Genomic DNA, 21,255 nt, shown 5'->3' on the forward strand with positions numbered 1-21,255 from the left:
TAATAGGAATAGTACTTTGTATTTGGTAGTCCTAAATTGCCAGTGGAGACATAAAATCGTGGGCTGCACATTTAACGATAGGACTTAGAAACTGGAAGCTGGGGCTCAGTAAAGAAGTAAGAAGTTATGATATCTTACATCATATTTTGAAAAGACTGAGAGAGTGTGCCTGACCAGAGACTGAGGCTTGCATGACCATATCTCATAAAATGTAGTACTTTGGTCCTATTATAGCTCCTCTCATTGCTTCTGCTGCTTACATGGTTTTCTGAGGATATGCCATTTGACTTTATGACTGCCCTTTTGTCCCCACTGTGGCAGGGATGAAATGCTGCTTCCCAATGACTTACTGACACACTTTGTTATGAAGGTCTATGATCACAAAAATGTTTAGGCATTTAAAATTTGCCTTAAGCAAATGTAAATTATCAATATTTGCTACAGGGTTGTGAAGAACTACATATGGCAGGTATTCCTAGATAAACCTGTCCTCTAAGCACAGTGGGGAAATAGCCACAGGGTAGCCACAGGGTAGCAGAGAATGAGGTATTTACCCACCTTCCATGACTTTACTTACTTTCAGTAGGTTGAGAAGTTGGATTTAAAATAAAACTAGCATGGTGTATGAATCCAAGTCTCTGGTTGTAGGTTAACCATATTCTTATAAATTATTGCGCAGTGAATTGAAGTCAGTGGAAAAGCTCCTATTTATGCTGCAGGAGTATGGATCAATTGAAGGCTATTCACAAACAATTCTTAGATTTAAGACCCTGTATCAGTTAATGGTAATGACTGAATTTTTTAGTATCAATTTCTCAATATAGTCTAACAATGGTGACAGTCTTTCAGGTAGCACACGAGTTCCCCACCACAAAGTTGGTACAGTTCATTGAAACAGGCATCCTTTCTCTATTCCAATTAATAGATAAAGAGACCATAAATAATGAACCTTTAAAGAGTTAAGCTGAAGTAGATGCACATTTACATTGCAGTGTCTTTTTTTCACCAGGAATTGTGCAGGAGACTATTGCACACATGTATACACACACACACACAGAGTGACAGAAGCAGTTCTTATACATTTTATCCCACAATATCATATCCCATTGTTCAAACAGCACCATGGTTAACACAACATCTTGATAAAACTTGATTTCCTTGGGCTTACCGGTGTCAGCTTTTGCAAACAAAATCCCATGTTAATTTCATGCCATGCCCAATGCCACCAAAATAAAAATCCATCCTTAGAAAACATTAATATAAGTCTTCCTTTGAACAGTCATTTTCTTCAGGGGTAAGAATGTCTCTGTAAAAGATGGATATAACGTCAGCTCTGACATGATAGAGGCTTGTACCGTACTACAGACCAAGACCACTTTTAATGCTTAAGAAGTTACTGATTTGTCTTTTTTCTTAGCTTTAAAACACATGAGGAAGAAAAAGAGAGCTAAACCTCAGGATGCAGCACCTGAAATTGATAAACATCTTCATCACTTAAGAAAAAGTCACTAGACACAGCTATGTAATCAAAGGCCACCTTGAATGTTCTTTCTTCACCTTGTAACTTGTTCATCTCACTACCCTGGCAGACCTATGAGAAATGTTAGTCTGGGGCAGTTGAAACTTTGGTAGCACAGTGTCTTCAAAGCTGGTCTTCAGAAGATACCATCAAAATCTGTTCTGTCTCAATACCTCAATTGCAGACTCATCCATGAAAGCCTTACTTTGGTCCTTTAATGGTGGTTGAAAGCCAGGAGATGTTTTGTTCCAGCAGGAATTTCATCCTCTGCCTTTCAGAAGCATAACATGCTGATTTCTGAACTTGTGATCTTCTCCATTTTGTACTGAGAGAAGTAAATTTTCTCCCAAAGGGAAAAATATGTGCAGCCCAGTGCACACACAAGACTCTCACAGGTTCTGCCTGGCAGATAGCTGCTTTGTGGATTGTGAAGAAATTAGTGAATCTAGACAATCAACAGTGTTAATAAGAACTGTCATTGTGAAAAACATTATTTTTTTCATGTAGTTGAGTGTGTGAGTACAGATTTTAGCCTACCCATTGCCAAGATGAACCTACCCTTTAAAGGCTTTTAAGCTTTTTATTAAAAATGCAATAAAAGACTAAAATCTGCCCAAACCTTTGAAATAAAAGCATTCAGGGAGGCTTTCATTTGAATATCCTTTTACTCCCTTTCCCTTTGTTTATTAAAAATGTGTGTAAGGAGACCCTGATGTGGTGGAAAAAAGATAATAGTTGAAATGGGCTGCAGTTATTTTTGTGGCGAGTCCAATTCTTCAAAAGTCCAAGTATCTTTGTGCTCAGCAGATGAAAGGGACATAACAAAGGGAGGGAGAGAACTCCCACTAAGATAGAAAATACAACTTACCTTTCAAATATTAATTCCTACTTTAAGTCTGATAACTGAGAAATTGTTTTAGGATGTTTTCCTAGCCAACCAGAGATGCATCAAACTATTGTCAGCTCTGGGATGTGTTTAGGATCTTACTTTTAACCCCTTTTCTGCAGCAGTCCATGCAGTCTTGGTCAGACACAATGACAAAGGGAAGATTGAAGGAACTGAAAACTTGTGTTCTAGCTGTCATTTCAGACTTGGCCAAAACCAGTGGAAGCAGTGATATCATCAGTCTGTCTCTGACCATTAGATCACAAAGCATTTGCTCTGATTAGGTCATGTCTCAAGCTGAGAATAGAGTGTGTCCAGTTGTGTAACAAGCAGTCCCTGGTTCTCATTGACCCTAATGGCATTCTGTGATGAGCAAAGCTTCTCTCTTGTATCAGCAGTAATCAGTGAAAATTTATGGACCCCTACAAAGGGCAGTGGGAAGACTATTCCATCCCCTGTTTGTTTCCTACAATGATTAGGGCTAATTCCCAGCATGCCAGTTTCAGTTCAACATTCTTCCCTATCTCCAAATGTGACCTCAGCAGTCACACCATGAGCTCAAAAGTTCTTTTTGTTTGGATCAGTTATGCTTTGTGTTGTGGACTTTACTGACTGAAAACAGCAATGTTGTACTGGAGTCAGTGGGGCTTATGTTCATGTGACTAGTTTGAAAAATTTCACAACACCACAAGATACTAAATTCCATGTTTAAAGCAGATTATTTTTAAAATATTGTGTTTTGAGGATGACTGAGCAATTAGTATGTTTGCTTGTATCACTGAGAACTTATCATTTATATCACTAAGTCTCAGATGACCATGTTTTGGCTGCTTCTCCTTTGAAAGGAGGAGCCTCTTAATTTTTGAATCTAGACCTCTGCTGCTGACTATTCCTACTTTTAACCAGGATACTGCTGCAATATCAGCAGGGCGATACTTGTGCGGAGTCAGTCTCTGCCATGATCTGCCTTGATTGTGCAGGATAAAGTCACTCATGGCTCAGCAAGGATGGTTGTAGGTCCCATGTCATGGCTTCTCCACTGGCATTCAGTCAATTCCATGCTGTTCAGTCAATTCCATGCTGTTGTTGGTAGATACCTACTGTGATTGTGACTTTACACTCCAGCCCAGTTGGAGCTCATCACAATCAGAGTTCCTGCAAAAGTTTATTGGATGTTTTCAGCTTTGTCAACTAATATTTGAGACACTGAATTAGGTTGCCCAGAGAAGCTGTGGGTGTTCCTGAAGGTGTTCAAGGCCACGTTGGATGGAGCTTTGAACAGCCTGTTCTGTTGGAAGGTGTCCCTCCCTTGGCGGGGTGGGGGGGTGGGTAGAACAAGCTGGTGTTTAATATCCCTTCCAGCCCAAATGATTCTATGTATCATTCTCAGTTGGAATCTCCACCAAGGTTAGATAATAAGGAAAAGAGTCTGTGAGTAAGTAAAACAGAATAACATAAAAACTAAGCAAAGAAAAAGACAATATAAGAACAATGATTGTCATGTAATGGATTGGTGTCTACTAAAGCCTGGAAATCCATGATTTAATAAGCTGTCTGAAGAGGATGCACTGGAATTAGTGTATTCTCTCTGCCCCCTTCCAGTTTACAAGGTGTTCATACTCTAAAAATTATCATCACAATTTGCACTAATGAGCACTTACTAATGATATTGACAGACGGAAGTTAGAAAGCTCTTTGGAGAGAGCTCTGCTGATTTTCGGTAAAGGTGATCCTTCCAGATCAGTGTTGAGGCATATGGACAGCATAGCAAACAGAAACCTTCTGGAACAGCTACTGCTGCATCTCATTTGTGTGGATAGACAGACATCTAACTTCTGGATATGTCAGCTCTGCGTGTTTCATATGTGTTCTGTGTCTCCTTTCGAATAAGATTAATAACTATAAAATTTCTAAGTTCTTTGGCAAAATGTTGTCTGAAGAAAAAGGAATCCATATTGGGACTGAGCTCTGAGTAAGGGAATCCCAAGAAAATCTAGCTTGTGATCACTTCAGCACACACTGTTGACTGATCTGTTGAAGTTATTTTAGAAAAAAACAAAATGTACAGAATTGGAAAATAAATCAGTTCTTTTTAAGCATGAGCAAAACGTTTTTCTACTGTGAAATTATCTCTTCCTTGTGGACAGAGAGGAAAATAAAATTAGCCCAGAGAAGAATCCTTCGTAGGAACTTCATTTAATATATTAGAAATTGTTTCTTTTCTGGGAAGCTTTAACACATCCCAGAAAGCATAGAGATTCAATTAAACATCAAAGAGAAAAATACAATCCTGCACTTTGGGATATTTATTTTTATTCAGCAAATCTCGGCTCCAAGACTGAAGCCTGACAATAGCTGGCATTTCATGTCCTGCTATTCTACAACAAGAGACAGTTTGAAGTAGAGTTCATAAAAATAAATAAATGGAAGGTTGACATGAGTATGAAAGTAAATCACAGCCACAGAGGAGATGCTTTAGACAGAAAGTGATGGTCAGTCCTTACCATTTAAGGCAAGGATGAAAATAGAGTATAAATACTGTAGGAAGTAGAAACTGATAAAAAGCACAACAGAAGTTTAATGGAATTTCATCACACAGAATTACAACTTTCCAGACAGGAACTGGAAGACCTTTATACAAATATGAAACAAGATGAAATTGCACTTCAAAGTGAGATACTTTTTTAAAAGACATCCCAGCTATACCAGTGTACATTGTGCAGCTAATTGTGTCTGTTGTGCTCCTGTTCTCACTGTTACTGTTTCTGGCAACAATTCCCAAGAATCCCGTTGTACTCTATCCTGTATGGTTACAGGGTTAGAGGCTCAGTCTTGGAGGACAGTTTAAGTATATTACTATACCAACCCCCTTCATTGCTCATTTTGGAGATGGAGGGTGGTTCCAGGGGAGTTACGGACACATCTCCTGGATCTGCTCAGCACCAGGTGAGGAGCTACTCTGTGGACTATTTCTTCGTCTCCAAATGAGGCATCTCAGAGGCACTGTGATTCCTAATTTGGATCTCCAGAGAGAAATGAGACCTAGAAGGGGAATTGCAGAAGCCTTTCATTTAAACACAAAGCTGTTTATGCCAGCAAAGAATTAAATACCAGGAGAAAACTGGGGGGAAAAAGCTGAAGTGGGGTTAAACTTTTGTGTCTAGAGCCAGAGATGGCTTTTTTTTTTTTTTTATTAGGGATTTTCACCAACCCTTCTAGATACAACTCAACCACTTCGAGTGAACAATCTCTCTCCTCTTCTGTTCTGTGTTTTATATCTCCTTTGTGTGTACCCAATCTTCTCTGCAAGTGCAGAGTTGCAGAGTTGTCCCTCATGCACATATATTGAAGACCTGTACTCAGTCCTTCTGCAGAGCTGGCAAGAATCAGCATTCAGGCCAACTCAGGTGTCCTGGTTGGGGTCACTCTGTAATGCAGGATATGCATTCCCCAATGAAGGCATTCTGGGATGCTCCTCAGGGCTTTGTATTTAGAAGGTGAAAATTCAGATGTCCAAGTCACATTTCAAACCCATTGCTGAAGGTCAGTGTACTTCCTGATGAGGGGTGATAGCAAAGCTGATGGATTCATTTTCGGTCTCTAGAGAGCATCCTTTAGTCATGATTTCCTCATCCATGGAAAGAAAATAAATAGCTGTTACCTTTTAGTTACGTTCAGTTTACTGAGCTGTGTAAAACACATTGAGGCCCTTGAGTGGAGCGGAGAGTAATCAAAGTACCAAACGTTTAATTGTCCTCCTAAAAGGACAGGTTTTATATTTATAGACATAAATAATAATTATTATTTCTGCGTTAGTAATATTTACATATTTGATGTATGCTTTAAAAATAGATAAACAGATTATTGGTTAAACACATTAAATTATGCATACATTGCTTTCAGGACATGATCTCTGAAGGAAAAATGCATCCCTCAATTAATGACATGGACAGAACTTACACAATCATTCCCTGTTGCTACTAAGCCAGGATAGTTTTCAGAGGATTTCATGGTACAGATCAGCTACTGACAGTGACAGAAAATCCAGACCTCTTCTTTCAGGTTTTTTCTTGCTCTTTAGTTTGATCTTTTCCTTATACATTTGTAAAAAGAATGATTTTAAAAGCTAATGTGCTTTATGTCTTCTTCAGTAACAGCACAGGAGTTCATGTCACTACAGAGTTATCGAATCACAGGAATGAGAGTTTCAGAACACTGCAAAACGTGTTTTGTTATGAAGAATGTCTTTAGCACTTCACTGCTATCTAAATCATGCTGATCATACACCTTCTGTTTTTTTCATCTATATATTTCTTGCTTTTTCCAGATATTCCCCATAAATTGCCTTCTAAAGCAGGTTGTGAAAACAAGGCTTAGCTCCTCACCAAACTCAGCTTTTTAGCTCCGTGCCAATGCCCCTCTCCTGTGCTTTTCTGGAAAAAAAAAATCTGTCTGAGGCTGGAAATTACCTCAAATGAGGCAACTTGAAATGGGAAAATCCTGGTTATGGCAGATTTTTAATTATTAAATTTTCTATTAATATATAAAGGTCAGTGGAACTGACCCAGTTTTCAGGAAGCTCTGAGCAATTTCACCTGATCTTATATTTTAGCACTAAATCCATATTTATTAAAGGATTTAGCAGACAGGTCAGAAGCAGCTAAATCTCTGATTCTGCATCACATGAATGCTAAAGAAAAATTTTCATCTGCATTGCTCTTCCCTAAGCTGGAAAGCTTTAAACTGTTGCCAAGCCAATTTGAGGATATGTGGCGGGGACAGGGGTAAACATGCAAAAATGGATTTGCTAGAAATGAAGCACAAATTAACATCATTATCCCTTTCCCAACTCAAATCTTTAATGTAATGCGAAAATAATATGAAATTCTGAATTATGCCATTTCCTGTGTTGGAGAGTCCTGTGTCTGTTCCATCAATTAAAAAGGGCCATGAACAAAGCACTGCATTGTTGGGTTAGTGTTTGATGGGTTTCTTTTCCCACTTTCTTCTGAAATATCAAAGACAACATAGCAGACTTTTTGTTCTTAAGGGGGTAGATTGATGCCAATTTTTAGCAGGATATGCAAAAAAAAGAAAAAAGAGAAAGAGAAAGAAGCGGGTACAAGGGGTTTTTTTTGTATGAGTAATTGCTTTAGTATTCTAACTTCTGAAGTGCTGTTAATGGACTGTGACCTCATTATACCTGGCACAGTGCAAATGCAGAACAAAAAGGATAATCTTAGCCTCAGATAGCTGAGATTCTTCAACTTTAAGTGAACAACAACAGAAAGAGACATGCTGATGGAGACAGAGTAAAATTACATTACAGTTTTTGTCAACACACTGTGGAGAAGTTAAAGCACGTCAGCAGCCACTGTCATGATTTTGGGTAGGATTCAAGATGGATTAGAATTTTTAAGAAAGCCTTGAGGAATTCTGAGGCAGTTTTAACAGACCAGAAGGAAGTCCCAGTCATAAGGAGATAATGAGAAGAAAAACAAAACAAAACCTATTTGTCTAAAAACTAGCCAGCAGGTTGAGTCTGGGCTCACAGAATCACAAAATGGTTTGGGTTGGAAGGGTCTTGAAAGGTCAGTTCCCACCCCCCTACCGTGGGCAGAGGCACCTTCCACTAGACCAGGTTGCTCTGAGCCCCAGAATTGGGCTGGTTCATGGTGGGGATGAGCAGTGATGAAACAGAGCAAGTCCTGGAACTGAAGATGAGCCATTTATTTTTTTATTATTTGCATGAAAAATAAGAAGAATTGTATTGGAATGGCATTATCCTTTTCTGAGAGTAATGTTTCTGATAACCCGAGATCTCTGGGTGAATCACCCTAAGCTTAACAATGCCTTGAGTACTGTCTGCTCCAGAAATACTCCATGAAAGAGGTTTCAAGTGACTCATCCTCTGGAACTCTCTCTCTTTCCTTCTTGACCCATCGAGGGCAATTAGGCTCAATTCAATTCTTCAGGTGAGACTGACATAAGGTGAAGTGAGATTCAGGCAATGCAAGACATCACTCCAAAACAATAACATGACAAAACCCCAGATGGGAACATTAATACAAACTTGATTCCTTAGAAAAAAGTCTGCATCCATTAATCAGTTACTATCCATCAGTGCCCTCTGTTAAGTACAAACATAAGGAAGCAAAATACAGGGTAACACTCCCTATACAGGTGTTTCTCACAGAGGTGCTTCACTTGATTGTACTTTTTGAGGACATTAAGCCTCATATTTGCTCTTAGAATTGGGCACCAGATTTACTCAGAGGATCCCCTCTTTTCAAGGAACTACAAGCAGCTCTGAGAGCTGCACTGTGAAATGAGGTAAACCAGTGCACCTCTAGGAAAGGATAAGGAGTGGCTAAGCAGTTCATACAAACAATAGATGAGATTAAAGTTGAAAGGAAATATTTGGTCACCTTTTGGGAACAGCTAGTGTGAAAATATTTAATAGGCAGGTCTTTTATGCACAGGCAGAGCATTCTAACTAAGCTTAAATAGCCAGGACCAATATAGTGCAGCTGGCCAGTCTGAGAATACTGTAATAGTAGAATTAAAAGCTTTCCTTGTCATTTGTTCATGCAGCTCAGATGGTAGCTAATCATGTCCTCTAATTTTAACAACAGAATTTAATGTACCAAAAAATGCAGTTTGTAATAAGAACAAAGGTTACAAATTCTGTTCCTGGGACTGAATGACAAAGAAACTATTCACCTGCCCTTTTTCTGTAAAACAGCCTTAGGTGTCTTTTTCTGTCCAAAAAGACATGTATTTAAGTGGAAGCTTAATTTGAAATCCATTTTGATCATTTCTTAGCGTGTCACAAGAAAAGTAAAAGCTATTCTGACTATTTAATCACTCATTAGAAACCTGTGAGCACTTAAGAAGGCTGTGTTGTAAAGGACCAGGGCATGTAGCAGGTTGTGTGTTATAAGGCTATTTAAATTGTAGGGTACCCATCTATAAGCTGGCACTAAGTGCAAGATATAGTTTTGGGAGTTCATGGCTCCTGGTTCCCTGTCAGAAATAATTAAACTACATTTTAGGGAGACTGTCCTAAGTAGATTGTTTCACAAGTGTTCTTCACAGCTGAGAGTCTTATTACAGCCCTTGGGGCCTGGGAGTCCAAACCACCTCATATATCCATTATATATGAATTACACATTCATAACCTGGAACCTGCACACTTCTGTGTGGTGGTTTGCTAAGGTTTCAGCTAGGTGGGGATGAAACCCAAAGTGTTCTCAGCATTCCCTTTCTGGCTTAGCCTAAGATCTGTTTGTTTATACCATGCAGTGCATATCCCTGGCCCACGTGTGCAAGACTGTTCCTTGTAGCATGTTGCCTGAGAAATATTTCAGTCGAGATATAAATGTCCCAGGGGGTTTTCCATTCTTTTTCATAGGAATGGCTGCACAGAGATCTGCTTTTCAGAACATGATTTTTTTTCCTCTCTTCACCATTTCTGAATGCACTCCATTATTCTAGTTTGACACCTTTAAGTAACTCCAGGAAGGCTTTTGACTGTCACTGTTCCTATTATCTCTGGGTTTTTTTCCTCTACCACCAATCTGTAGACATCTGACGTTTCCATCTTAGCTGTAGGACACAAGAGTGCATATTGGGACATCAAGGCGTTCATGTGCCTGTCTCAGAGTTCACATTTACCTGTGGATCCATCACTTTCCTTCTTTATGCCTTGGTTACTTTATCTGAAAGGTGCTGCATCTGAGTCAGGGGAACCCAGGGTATCCATACAGGCTTGGGATGAGGGATTGAGAGCAGCCCTGAGGAGAAGGACTTTGGGATGGACAAAGAGCTGGACATGACCTGGCCACATGCTCTCACAACCCAGGAAAGTCAGTAGTGCCCTGGGCTGCATCCAAAGCAGTGTGGCCAGCAGGGCAAGGGAGGGGATTCTGCCCCTTCACTCTTGTGAGACCCTACCTGGAGTGCTGTATTCAGCTCTGGGACCCAGTTGTGGGGGTCTCCAACACAAGAAGGATATGGACCTGTTTGAACAAGTCTAGAGGAAGCCACAAAGTTAATCAAAGGCCTGAGGAACCTCTGCTATGGGGACAGACTGAGACAGTTGGGGTTGTTCAGCATGGGGGACAGAAAGCTCTGGGCAGACTTTATTGTGGCCTTCTTACTACTTAAAAGGGAGTTATAAGAACAATAGGGAGAGACATTTTAATGGAGCCTGTAGTGATAAGAAGAGGAATAATTGTTTTAAACTAAAAGAGGATAGATTTAGACTAGATATGAGGAAGAATTTTTTACAAAGAGGAAGAACAGGATATAATGAAGGTGTGAAGTGACCAAGTTGGCATCCTCTGGATTGCTTGGTAAACTGGGAGCAAGAAAAATTACATCTTATTTGATATTCTGAGATCCAAGTTCAATGCTTATGAATAAAGAATGTAAACTAATAACCTGAGAAGAGATTGCAGTCTGAGTAGCCCTATGGTAAAAGCGTGCTGGAAGGCACCAGAGGCTACAATAATAATTTTTGGAGTTCAGGCTTAAATACCAGTACTCTCAGACTTTATACTTTCTCAAGGTATTTCTTGTCTGCTTGCTGAAATTTTAGCAGCATAAATCTAGCTTTTGATTTTTAATCTGCTGTTTCCTTTATCCTCCCCTAGACTTTGTTTATCAGGTCAGCCAAGGCAAACCAAATTTACTTTTTTTTTTTTTTAGCGCATCTTTACTGCTATATTAACCAACTTGCAGGTCATGTGTGTTCATTACCACCCTGACCAGCCCACGCTCCATTGCAGTGCTGTCTGGCAGTTGGGGAAAAAAGTAGAAAACACATGTCTGGACTGCAGCCCTTCAGCAAGGATGGCTTTCAGTAATTCCCCATCCCTTATGCTCTTACCGGGTACTGTAGTATGATATTACTTCCCTCGCAGCTAGGAGCTGTGAAAATCTGTCTCTCGATGCCAGATGCAAAGTAAAAACTTCTGACAGCAACTTGAGCCCTTCCTCAGCCATGCCTTTATTGTTTGGTAGGGTAATTTCTATTTGCTTCCAATAAATCCTACATTAGATTCTGTTACATCTCGACAGCAAGTGGTGTGTGCACATGCTCTGTTTAAGTAGGGAAAATACTCAGATACTTTTGCAAGCTTTATTCTAAATAATGCAGACAAGTTCCTGAGTGTCTTTATCCCAATTAAACTCCAGTGTTCTCTTTCACTAGGAGACTTAAGCATATAGGACTAAATATTTGAGGGGGTTTGAAGACATCCATGATACTGCAGTAAAAGGAGTTTTACTGGAAACTGTTCCACCACCCTGAGCTTTTTGGGAAGCAAGAGTTAGATATTGTTCTCATGCCACATTTGAAAAATGAGGTGTTTTCTAGACGTGCAAGGCATTTCTGTTGTTCCTATCATAAGTTACCATTCTCCAAGGAACACTCTGATCCTTTTCCTCATAAGGGGCTGAAGACCTCACAGCTCTTTGCTGTGGCGGAGCTGCGAGGAGCTTTCCTCCTGGAGCTGAAGTGGGTGTTCCAGCCCTATATCAGGAGCATATCAAAAGTTGTTGAACAGCCCAAGTGTCCTGTGAATGGTGTATTCGTTAGCAAAAGACTAAAAGCAACTTAAGTACAGCTGAATTTCAGTCAGGTGTGATGTTAATGCAGGCTGAGTAGTTCTGAATATTTTATATGCAGCCAGTGACACAGAGAAAAAATGTGCACTGCAGAGTACCCTGGTACCCCTTTCTGTGCTTCCTGCCCAGCCCTGCTCAGCATTTCTTCTGTTCTCTTCTCCATGTCCCCAAAAGGAACCGTGTCCTTACTTTGTAAAATCTATAAAATGGCTCAGTGAAGCCGAAGGCTTGAGGTCAAAACATTTGGGAATTTAGAAGTGCCAGGCAGAAGTCAGAGAGAAGACCTCATAGGCTGAAATACTGTGAATTGCCTCTCCTTCAATTGAGGAAGGGAGAGTATAGTCAAGGCTTATGAGAGATGGAAAGTAGCAGCCAAATAATGAGTCTGGAGAAGAAATAGATTCATTTCATTTCATCTGTAGTGCTATACTGCATCAGTATTTGGGCTTTTTTTTCTTGAAATCAATCCTGTACAGTAGTGGTGATAACAGGCACTTTAACACCTGATTCATGGGTATGTCTTCTCCACCAAGTCTCTGTTTTTCCAGACAAGTACAATGTAGATAAAAACATGTTTCCCAAATTCATGCCAAGGCTATGTCAGGTTTTAGACAAAAGTCTAGTGCTGGATAAAAATATTATGCCTATGTCCTCAGGCCTGCTGGGGCTCAGGGATGTTTGGGAAGGCCATCTTCCCTGAAAAGGCAAGGTCCTTAGCTCTTTGCTTTTTGGCGGTAAGTAACAAAATATCTGGCTGTGACTGTGCTTCCATTAACTTCTAAGACTTGGGAAGAAGCACCATCCTGTCAGCTCCAGTGCATATGGCTCACAAAAGATACAGTTGTACCTCTGAATGTCTGAGAGGGGATTTTTAATGGGTAGTAGGAGAATAGGGACATACAGGATGCGCAGATTTGGTAGAAATAGAAATATCCTTTCCTAAATTTAAACAGAATAAGGATTTTAATGAATTCCATCCCCAAAACTGTGGCTTAAGAAGTCGTAATCATGCTTTGCCAGCATGTAACTTTAACATCAGTAGTTTTTCAGCACATTGTTTTCACACTTAACCAGATTTTAATTAAATGTGACTTCCGTTCTGCTTATTGGAAGAGCCTTCCCCTTTGGATTTGAGCATCACAAAAGCTTGAGGAGTGCAAGAGAATTAGAAAGCAAATAGGAGGATCAATCACAGCAGACCCTTGCAATCCATGTCCATCTCTTTTTTGTAATATACTTATTAGATTCTTATTGTCAGCAAGGATTAGTGTTATGAGCTCTAGGAATTCCTTTCATTGCCCCGTAAGGCGAGGTAGTGAAGTGTGTCTGCTTTTCTTGATGATAACGCTCTGGATTTTCCCCTTCTCCCTTCTCTCTCCCCACCCATCTCCCCTCCTGTCTGTTGTCTTCTCTCCCACAGAGATTTGTGCAGCGGACTGCGGAGGACACGGCATTTGTGTTGGAGGCACCTGCCGCTGCGAGGACGGCTGGATGGGCACAGCCTGTGATCAGCGAGCGTGTCACCCACGCTGCAATGAGCACGGGACCTGCCGGGATGGCAAGTGTGAATGCAGCCCGGGCTGGAATGGAGAGCACTGCACTATTGGTAGGGAGAAAGAAAACCCGACTCCTTTTAAGAGAATAATTGATTATCAGGGAGGAGATAAGGCGCATGCTTAATGGAATATGTGTGATCTAGTGTAGCATGAGCACCTTTGTTCTTGGATTTCAAATTCTGACATCATACATTTTCATGTGGGAACAAGACAATATGTCCTTTCATTTGTTGGTGACATGGCTATATATATTTTTTATTATCAGACATGAAGTACACCTATGTGGTGTTTGTCAAGCCTTTAAATGTCAGCTAGAAGCTTTTTTTGAAAACATCCCACTTCACCTCTCTTGAGAGGTCTTTCTGTGGCCTCCAAGACTCCTCTGTACTATAGTGACAGCATTTTTAGAGACATGCATCTGATTTTAAGTTTTCTTTCCTTTTATTTGCTACATTATTTGCACTGTCACTTTGCTTGCCAGTATAAAAGAGGAAACTGCAGACAGATGATTTCTGGCTGGTATTTAACTCTGTCTTGCTTATGCCTTGTCTATTCTGCTACCTTTCTAACCATTTCACTTCCCTCTCACTTTGCTTCTGTATTCCTCATACACTGGCACTGCTTGTGAGCTCTCTCTGTCACGTCTCTTATTATGGATGTTATTATTAATAAGAAACCAACAATATGCCTAAATCATGTAAAGAGCTTCAGTTTTCATATTAAGCAATTTGCAGCATCATTAATGAACTGCCTTGGCTTCACCTTTTTCCTTCTCTCTCTTAACTACTTAATACATTTTCCCTTCTTCCTTCTTTCTGATTGTCAAGCATTCAGCCTCTTCAGTTCCCCTTCCGTAGTCATGCTATTAAATCAGTAACCCTGAACTCCCCAGATAGCTTTTATTGTATATTAGTAAAAAACTCAATTAGTGAATCCAGTTCTATTCTCAATAATGCCTGTGTGGACCTGAAAAAATTGAGTTGACTTTAAAATAATTGTTCCAGAATGAAAATTCTCCTTTAGTAATTTTATTTTAATCAGCTTCTTTTAAAAACAAGAAAATTTACCTCAGTATTTCTTTCATTATGTCATGATAACTAAAAATCACACTTCATCAAGACTAACCACTAGCAATACCTGGGCAAATATCAGTATAGTTATTGTGTGGATTTGCAGCTTAGTTATATGAGACTACACTTCCCTTGCTTGAACACCAGGTGCATTTGCACACGCAAGACAGGAAATGAAGCCTGATCTCAGTATTTTAATTTCAGCATTAGGATAATGGTACAAACCATATCTGTGGCTCAATTCTACTTATCATTTATTTATGCTAATGTCGCCCTATCACATTATGGTCTCCACATGCATCCCCCTAATGAAAAATATCTAGCTTTTAAAACTTCCTCTGTCTCATTAGGTGTTGCATTCTGCTTTCTTGTTGATGTCCCTAGCAGCTTTCATTTCTTTTCATGAGAAAGGGATTGAAAAACCCATGTTTCTTAAATGACTTTAAAATGAAAAGAGAGCAGTCCTGTGTTAATTGAAATCCTGTATCCATAATATTATTTTATAGACTTTTATTCAAGCAGTTTGATTTGGAAAGCAGCACAGATTCATTAAAGAGTTTTTAAAAAAATCAGCAAAAAGCCCCAAATCCGAGGACAGTTTTATATGAAATTTATTTTTACAGGGAAAAAAAAAAAGCCTGATTCACCCCCTTAGTGCCATTTTATTAGTTCTGCTGTAAAACCAAAATGCCATTAGTTCAGTATATGATAATTCTCCACACAGCTGATATGCCTGGACTGTTTTCGAACAACAAGCTTTTATCTTTCATGGTAATTAAATTTATTTGTAGTATTCCTCACTCTAAGTATAAATGTTGTCATGGGGAAGGCCAGTACTGCAATGCAGTCAGCATTGAGATTTTACTGCTGCACACTCTCATTTCGTGTGCTGCTACCTTCCTGTTGCAGCAGGAACCTCTGCCTTGGTTTAGGAATCATTCTTGGATACGTAAAGTGCTGGAGCAGTCTGTTTCTTTTCGCTTTCCCCCATCCTCATCTCCTTGCATGGTGACTTAAAAACAAATTTGTACATAGTCTCCTGCCTCTGAAGCTGTAAACACTATTTCCTACAGAATATTTCACTGATAAATGTGTAGAATGTAAAGGAGATTGGGCAAAGCTGTGAATACCCAGGAAAATGGAATGGTTTTAGCAGGAGTAATAAGCTAGTTATGTTGGCACAAATGAAAGGACATTGACTTGGAATTACATTAAGTATGTGGAAAGCATTCCCCTTGTCCTTGTGTAATTTCCCTGCATGGCAGATTGTTCTGTTGATGGTAATTCCGTATATGTCTGTGTCATGGCCCGGTTTGCTTTAGCACTGACAAGCATAAAACCCCATTGCTGAAGTGATGCCTTACCAGTATTGCCGTGTGTGCAGGTAACACGGTAGAAATGGACCATACCAGTAGGGGACACTTCTTCCATTTCCTGCCGAGCATGTGTGAGAGTAAGACATCCTTTTGTTTTGTAGGTCATAGGAGGCTCTTCCTTATGGTGTTCAAGGTATTCTGATCCTGGTGGATTAATTTTGTTTGCTCCTACAAAGAGTTGTGTCACTGAATGTCCTATCTTGATTGCTCACATTCAGAGATTTCATTAGAGTAACTCCAGTTAATTCCCAACTAGGAAATTGATGCCGAAGCTTGCATTCATCATCCCAATTCAGCAAACTTAGTACAAGAGAGTAGAGCAGAAAATTGATTATCTAACTGCAGGAATCCTGAAACCCAGTCATTTTCTGGAAGGAGCAAAACACATTGTGACAATAGCATCAGTGCCAGACTCCCATGATGGGTTCTCCAGCATGTTCCTAATTCATCCCCAGTTAGAGACATTGCAGGAATTCAAGTTTCTTCTGTTCTGGCCCAAACTACATCCAGGGAGCATGGTTGGTTTTAGGAGCATTGTGTTTTAAGATGAAATAAACCCTCTTACTGTGAGCTCTGAAAGGCCAAATTACAGCTCAGCTCTGTAGTAGGCCGCTCTAAGGGTTTGCCTCACAGGAAGCAGCACAGAAAAATTTCATGGGTTTAATAAAGAGTCATAGAATCCCAGAATTGTTTGGACCTTTAAGATAATCTAGTTCCAACCCCGCTGACATGGATAGGGAACCTTTCACTTGACCAGATTGCTCCAAGCCCCATTCAATGTTGTCTTGAACACTTCCAGGGATGAGGCATCCACAGTTTCTCTGGGCAACTTGTGCCAGTGCCTCACTACCCTTAAGTGTAAAAAATTTCTTCTGAATACCCAATCTGAGCCTGTCCTCCTTCAGCTTAAGGCTGTTCTCCCCTGTCCTATGATTACAAGCCCTTGTGAAAACTCCCTCTCCAGCTTGTATGATTCATACAATGTTATTTAGTAAAATAATGGCATAGGGGACTTCCCTGCATGGTGGAATTGGGATATTCACTATCCTTGAACAGCCTGGACACAGGACCAAAGCCATCTCTGGAAGTTCACTTGCTGCAGCTAAATACTCCAGAGTCTCTGGAGACCTGAGGGACCAGCAGCTAGCTCTCCAAACACTCCACAGCCTACCTAGCAGGATTTCAAAGCACCTCAGTGCCTAATCCTCATTGATTTCTGCAAAAGCCACATGTTTAACTCCTTTCAGAAATCTGGTCCTGGCATGCATGGGTAATGGATGCAATAACAATGCCCAGACATACAGGCAGACAGCCTGTCCCACGTCGGCTTCTGCTTATGGCACCATCAGCCTGGGGTTTGTTTTACATAGCAAAACTCTAATTTTTGAGAAATATGCCCCTTAAAGTTTGCCTTTCATCAGTTGTCTTGCATAAATAATCACATATGTTCTGAATAGCTGAGGTTGTAATCAGTGTCTCTCCATTTCTGTTGGAGCAGCTGGAATCCAGACAAGGCACATTGCAGGTGGATCCTGGTCTCTTTTCCCCAGCTTTCTAACACATCACTTGTGCCCTTTGAATCCATAAAGCAACACAGTTCATGCATGGGCCAAGACAAAAATAAGCCTACCAGTGTCTGGGGAAGGTTCTTGCTATCTTGTAGATGTGATGCTTAGGGACAGTGGTGGACCTGGAAGTACTGGGTTAGTGGTTGCACTCGATGATCTTAGAGGTCTTTTCCAATTCTTATGATTCTATGATTCTACCCACTGCCCAACAGTCAGTGCTCAAGTGTATCCACAGCAGAAACTGAGCTGTGTGTGACCCTCTGGCACTCACCCTGCTTGGTTGAGATGGGTACCTTTGGGCAAGAGAAGACCATGGTTATAGCAGTCAGTGGAAAATACACACTTGCTGCTTTGTTCTGACATGATCTTGAATCAATCTGAAGGTAATCTGTCCTAAAATAGTATGGCAGCATGTTTGCCAGTAAATATTAAGCACAGATTAACTTCAGAGACTGTTTTCCCTGACCCTGTAGCATAAACTTCACATGCTGTCCCTGGTTCAGCAATGGATGTTTGCTTTCTCCTCTTCTTCACATTTGTGTGATCTCAGTTTAACTCCAATGATTTCCCTGAGGCTCTGTCCACTTCACCTTATAGAAAAGATAAAGGGAAAAAGAATATTTGGGAAATGAAGGAGAGCCTAGTGGGAAACAAGTCCTTCTCAAAGACCTGCCTGCAGCATCTCTCACTTCTCTGTTCTTTCCCTTCCTCTCTGCAAGCCAGGAGAAGTACTCGTTATCATTCCCATTCTGTTTCAGACAAAGCAAACCAAGTCAGCTCAGGCTGTGAAACAAGGGGGCTTTCACACTGAAAAATGGTCACAGGAGCTCCTCCCTAGCAGTTCTGAAGTGGCTTCCAGGAGTAGGGTGGAGATGAGTGTGGTGGTGCCTTTCAGTGCAGAGGACACCTTAGAAATGTAGCTTTTCTTCTAAACTCCTGCATAATTTCTCAGCATGTCCTGCATGCCCACGGGGTTTCCAAAGCAGTGTCTGTAGGGAATAAGATGATATTTTAATGTCAGAAGTATAGCCTGTATGGGTTTAGAAAAGAAAGTCCCATTATTTTTCAAATTGCAAGAAAACATTGATACAGAACTGACACATGGTTGGCATTGGCAGCTGCCTTCACTGCCATCAGCTGCACAGTCACTGCCTAAGCTAACAGGTTGGGCTGCTGTGGATGTCAAAATTCAAGAGATACATTCCTAGGCTTCAGCCACCATCCAAGCAGATGGCAATGCTGTGCTTCCTGCATCGCTCCCACCACATCAACATGATTTATTCACCTCTTTGCCAAGCCTCATAACTGCCCCACAATAGGTGAGCTCGCCCAGCCCTCTCCACTTAGTTCCTGTACAGATCCATTACATTCACAGGATGGAAAAATAATTCCTGTGAGGGCCATGACCTCCCAGGAGGACAGTCTGCCTGAACGAACCTGAAACAAAAACTTGTTCAAAACTTCATTGCAGGGAGCAGGGAAGAGAACAAGGGAAATAACATTAAGCAGGTATTGAAATAGAGAAGTGGAAGACTCAGAGCCTCTCTTTTGTTGATAAAGACCAGTGGGTGTTAGGACAGAGAGTGCCGCCTGCTGGCATGAACCAGGACTCTCCAAAGCAGGATGTCTTTGCCACCAGCTTTCTGCTCAACACTAGAAAATCAGTAAGAAGGTGGTTTTCCAAATCAGTGTTCCATGGGAATTGGGTACGTGACTGCTCCCATCACATCTATAACTTTCTTTTTTACTTTCTCTTTAGCACTCCTTAAAATTAATATATGAATACTTGCCTATCTGGTATAGTTACCATGAGGTTAATTTAATATTTGTAAAGTAATTTGATCCCGGGTTAGAAAATGCTGTATGAATGCAGTATATTACCATTAGAAAGATCCAGGGAAAAGCCTGTACCAGTCTGGTAAGATCATGGAACTGTGCTTTTTTGTGTGGAGAAATATAAGACAATCAGGTAAGGTGGAGGACTTTCAAATGTCTCTGCTTTCCTGATGAAATGCAAAGCAGTCAGTAAAGTGGAGGGAGACTTGCAAATGAGCAGAACATTGCAATATCCTGATATACATATATACACATATACGTATATACCTATATGTGTATAAATATATATATAAAAGCACATAAATATATACATAGAACTTTCCTGGTTTTCTTCCTGATCTTAATGAGCAAAGATGACTGAATGCCTTAACACAGCTTTCTCAAGCCATTTGACTGAGGAGCACTGTGCTCCACTCTTCTTCCTTTTTTCTCTCCTCATAATCAAGGTTTTTCTTTTCATATCACAGCGAACTCTCCTTTGCCTTTCTAGCACCTGCACAGTCTCATAGTAAGCCGCAATGCACTTATTCAATCCTACCTTAAATGTCCTGTCTTTTATCTCCCAAGCTCACTATCTGGATAAGGTAGTGAAAGGTATGCTCTTCCTTCCTATTTTTCCTATTGTCTTTGTGTTTCTTTTTTAAAAAATGCACCGTGAACATGCTGTGTTGAGGTTGCATCTCTTCCTCATTGTCACCAAAGTGGTCCCTAACGTCTGGAAGGGTGAACTTTCCAGTCATTTACGTAGCAAATACCTCTGTAAGTGCTGTGACCCTGTGTTAACATCATACCAGTGTTCCTACCCATTCCCTTGTCCCTGCCCTCCCCTCCAAATCATCTCTCATCCTCACCCTTCCCACTCAGGTGAGGCAAGTCAGGAGAAAACAAGTGTCTGTGAATACAGCAGGAACCCTGTACAGTGATGTGTTTTAATTAAATGTCTATGGTCCATTTTGTAACACAGGTGAGTGCACTTTCTATGTGGAGTCTTCATGTTTTTGATCCACAACTGCCGACTCTTACATGGGAGCTTTAAGTGATTATATATTGGGGTTTTTTTTCCTAATACAAAAGGTTATGATCCCAAAACCTCTGGTTGCATAAATCTGCAAAATCTGTGGAAATTAGTGATGCTGCATTAATGTACACTACAACAAAATCCAACCTTATGCTCCTGTTTGTAAGCGTAACACAAGTCTAGGACCCAGGTCTTTCTTCAAAAAAGAGGAAAAGGAATTTAACTGTTCGAGAACAGTGATCACCTGCTGTTTTAAAAAAAAAAAAAATCAGTTATTTGTTAATCAGAACAATGAGCTAAATTACTTTAGGAATTTTTAATAGAAGCTGACAGTTCCACAATGCACTTAGCTTTAGAAAAGTATTGAAATAGCATGCATATGGTTACCTACAACAGTCTGACAATAAATATGATTGAGTTGGACTTAAATATTTTTTCTACATGGCTGATTTGACACTAACAGCAACACAGTGTTGACACCATGCTAGCTTCATATGTTTGCTGGTTAAACAAACCAAAAAATTGGGTTGAACAAATCAATTTTTTTCTGTAGTACTATCCTTCTTTTCAGGTTTTGAGCAATCAAAAATAACAGCTGTGAGAGGCTGAGGATGAAGAGCAGATATGCTCAAGTACTGACCCCATGAACAGTTAAAATGAAGTCTTTGTTATATAGGCTTCACTTCTCTGAAGTGAATTTACAATTCAGTTTTTCTTTTTTTAAAGGCAGATTCAGGAACAATTGCAAATAAGCAAAATGTTTTAACAGACAAATACTAGTGATAAGGAAATG

At 40.2% G+C, this 21,255-nt stretch overlaps 1 protein-coding gene across 25 annotated transcripts in view; it reads left to right on the forward strand.

Annotated features, from left to right (window-relative positions):
* The window catches only part of TENM4 (teneurin transmembrane protein 4), a 1,559,611-nt gene that overhangs the window by 1,418,909 nt on the left and 119,447 nt on the right, over positions 1-21,255 (forward strand). For 19 of the 25 annotated variants that reach the window (XM_064409696.1, XM_064409697.1, XM_064409701.1 and 16 more), the window contains 2 exons: positions 13,459-13,644; positions 20,012-20,038. In XM_064409696.1, coding sequence (XP_064265766.1) covers positions 13,459-13,644; positions 20,012-20,038 — 213 coding nt within the window. The remainder of the gene's footprint in view (positions 1-13,458; positions 13,645-20,011; positions 20,039-21,255) is intronic. The other 6 variants (XM_064409709.1, XM_064409705.1, XM_064409710.1 and 3 more) reach the window with 1 other exon arrangement.

This window comes from Passer domesticus, chromosome 2 (assembly GCF_036417665.1).
Source record: "Passer domesticus isolate bPasDom1 chromosome 2, bPasDom1.hap1, whole genome shotgun sequence".
In the NCBI taxonomy this organism is placed as follows: Eukaryota; Metazoa; Chordata; class Aves; order Passeriformes; family Passeridae; genus Passer; species Passer domesticus.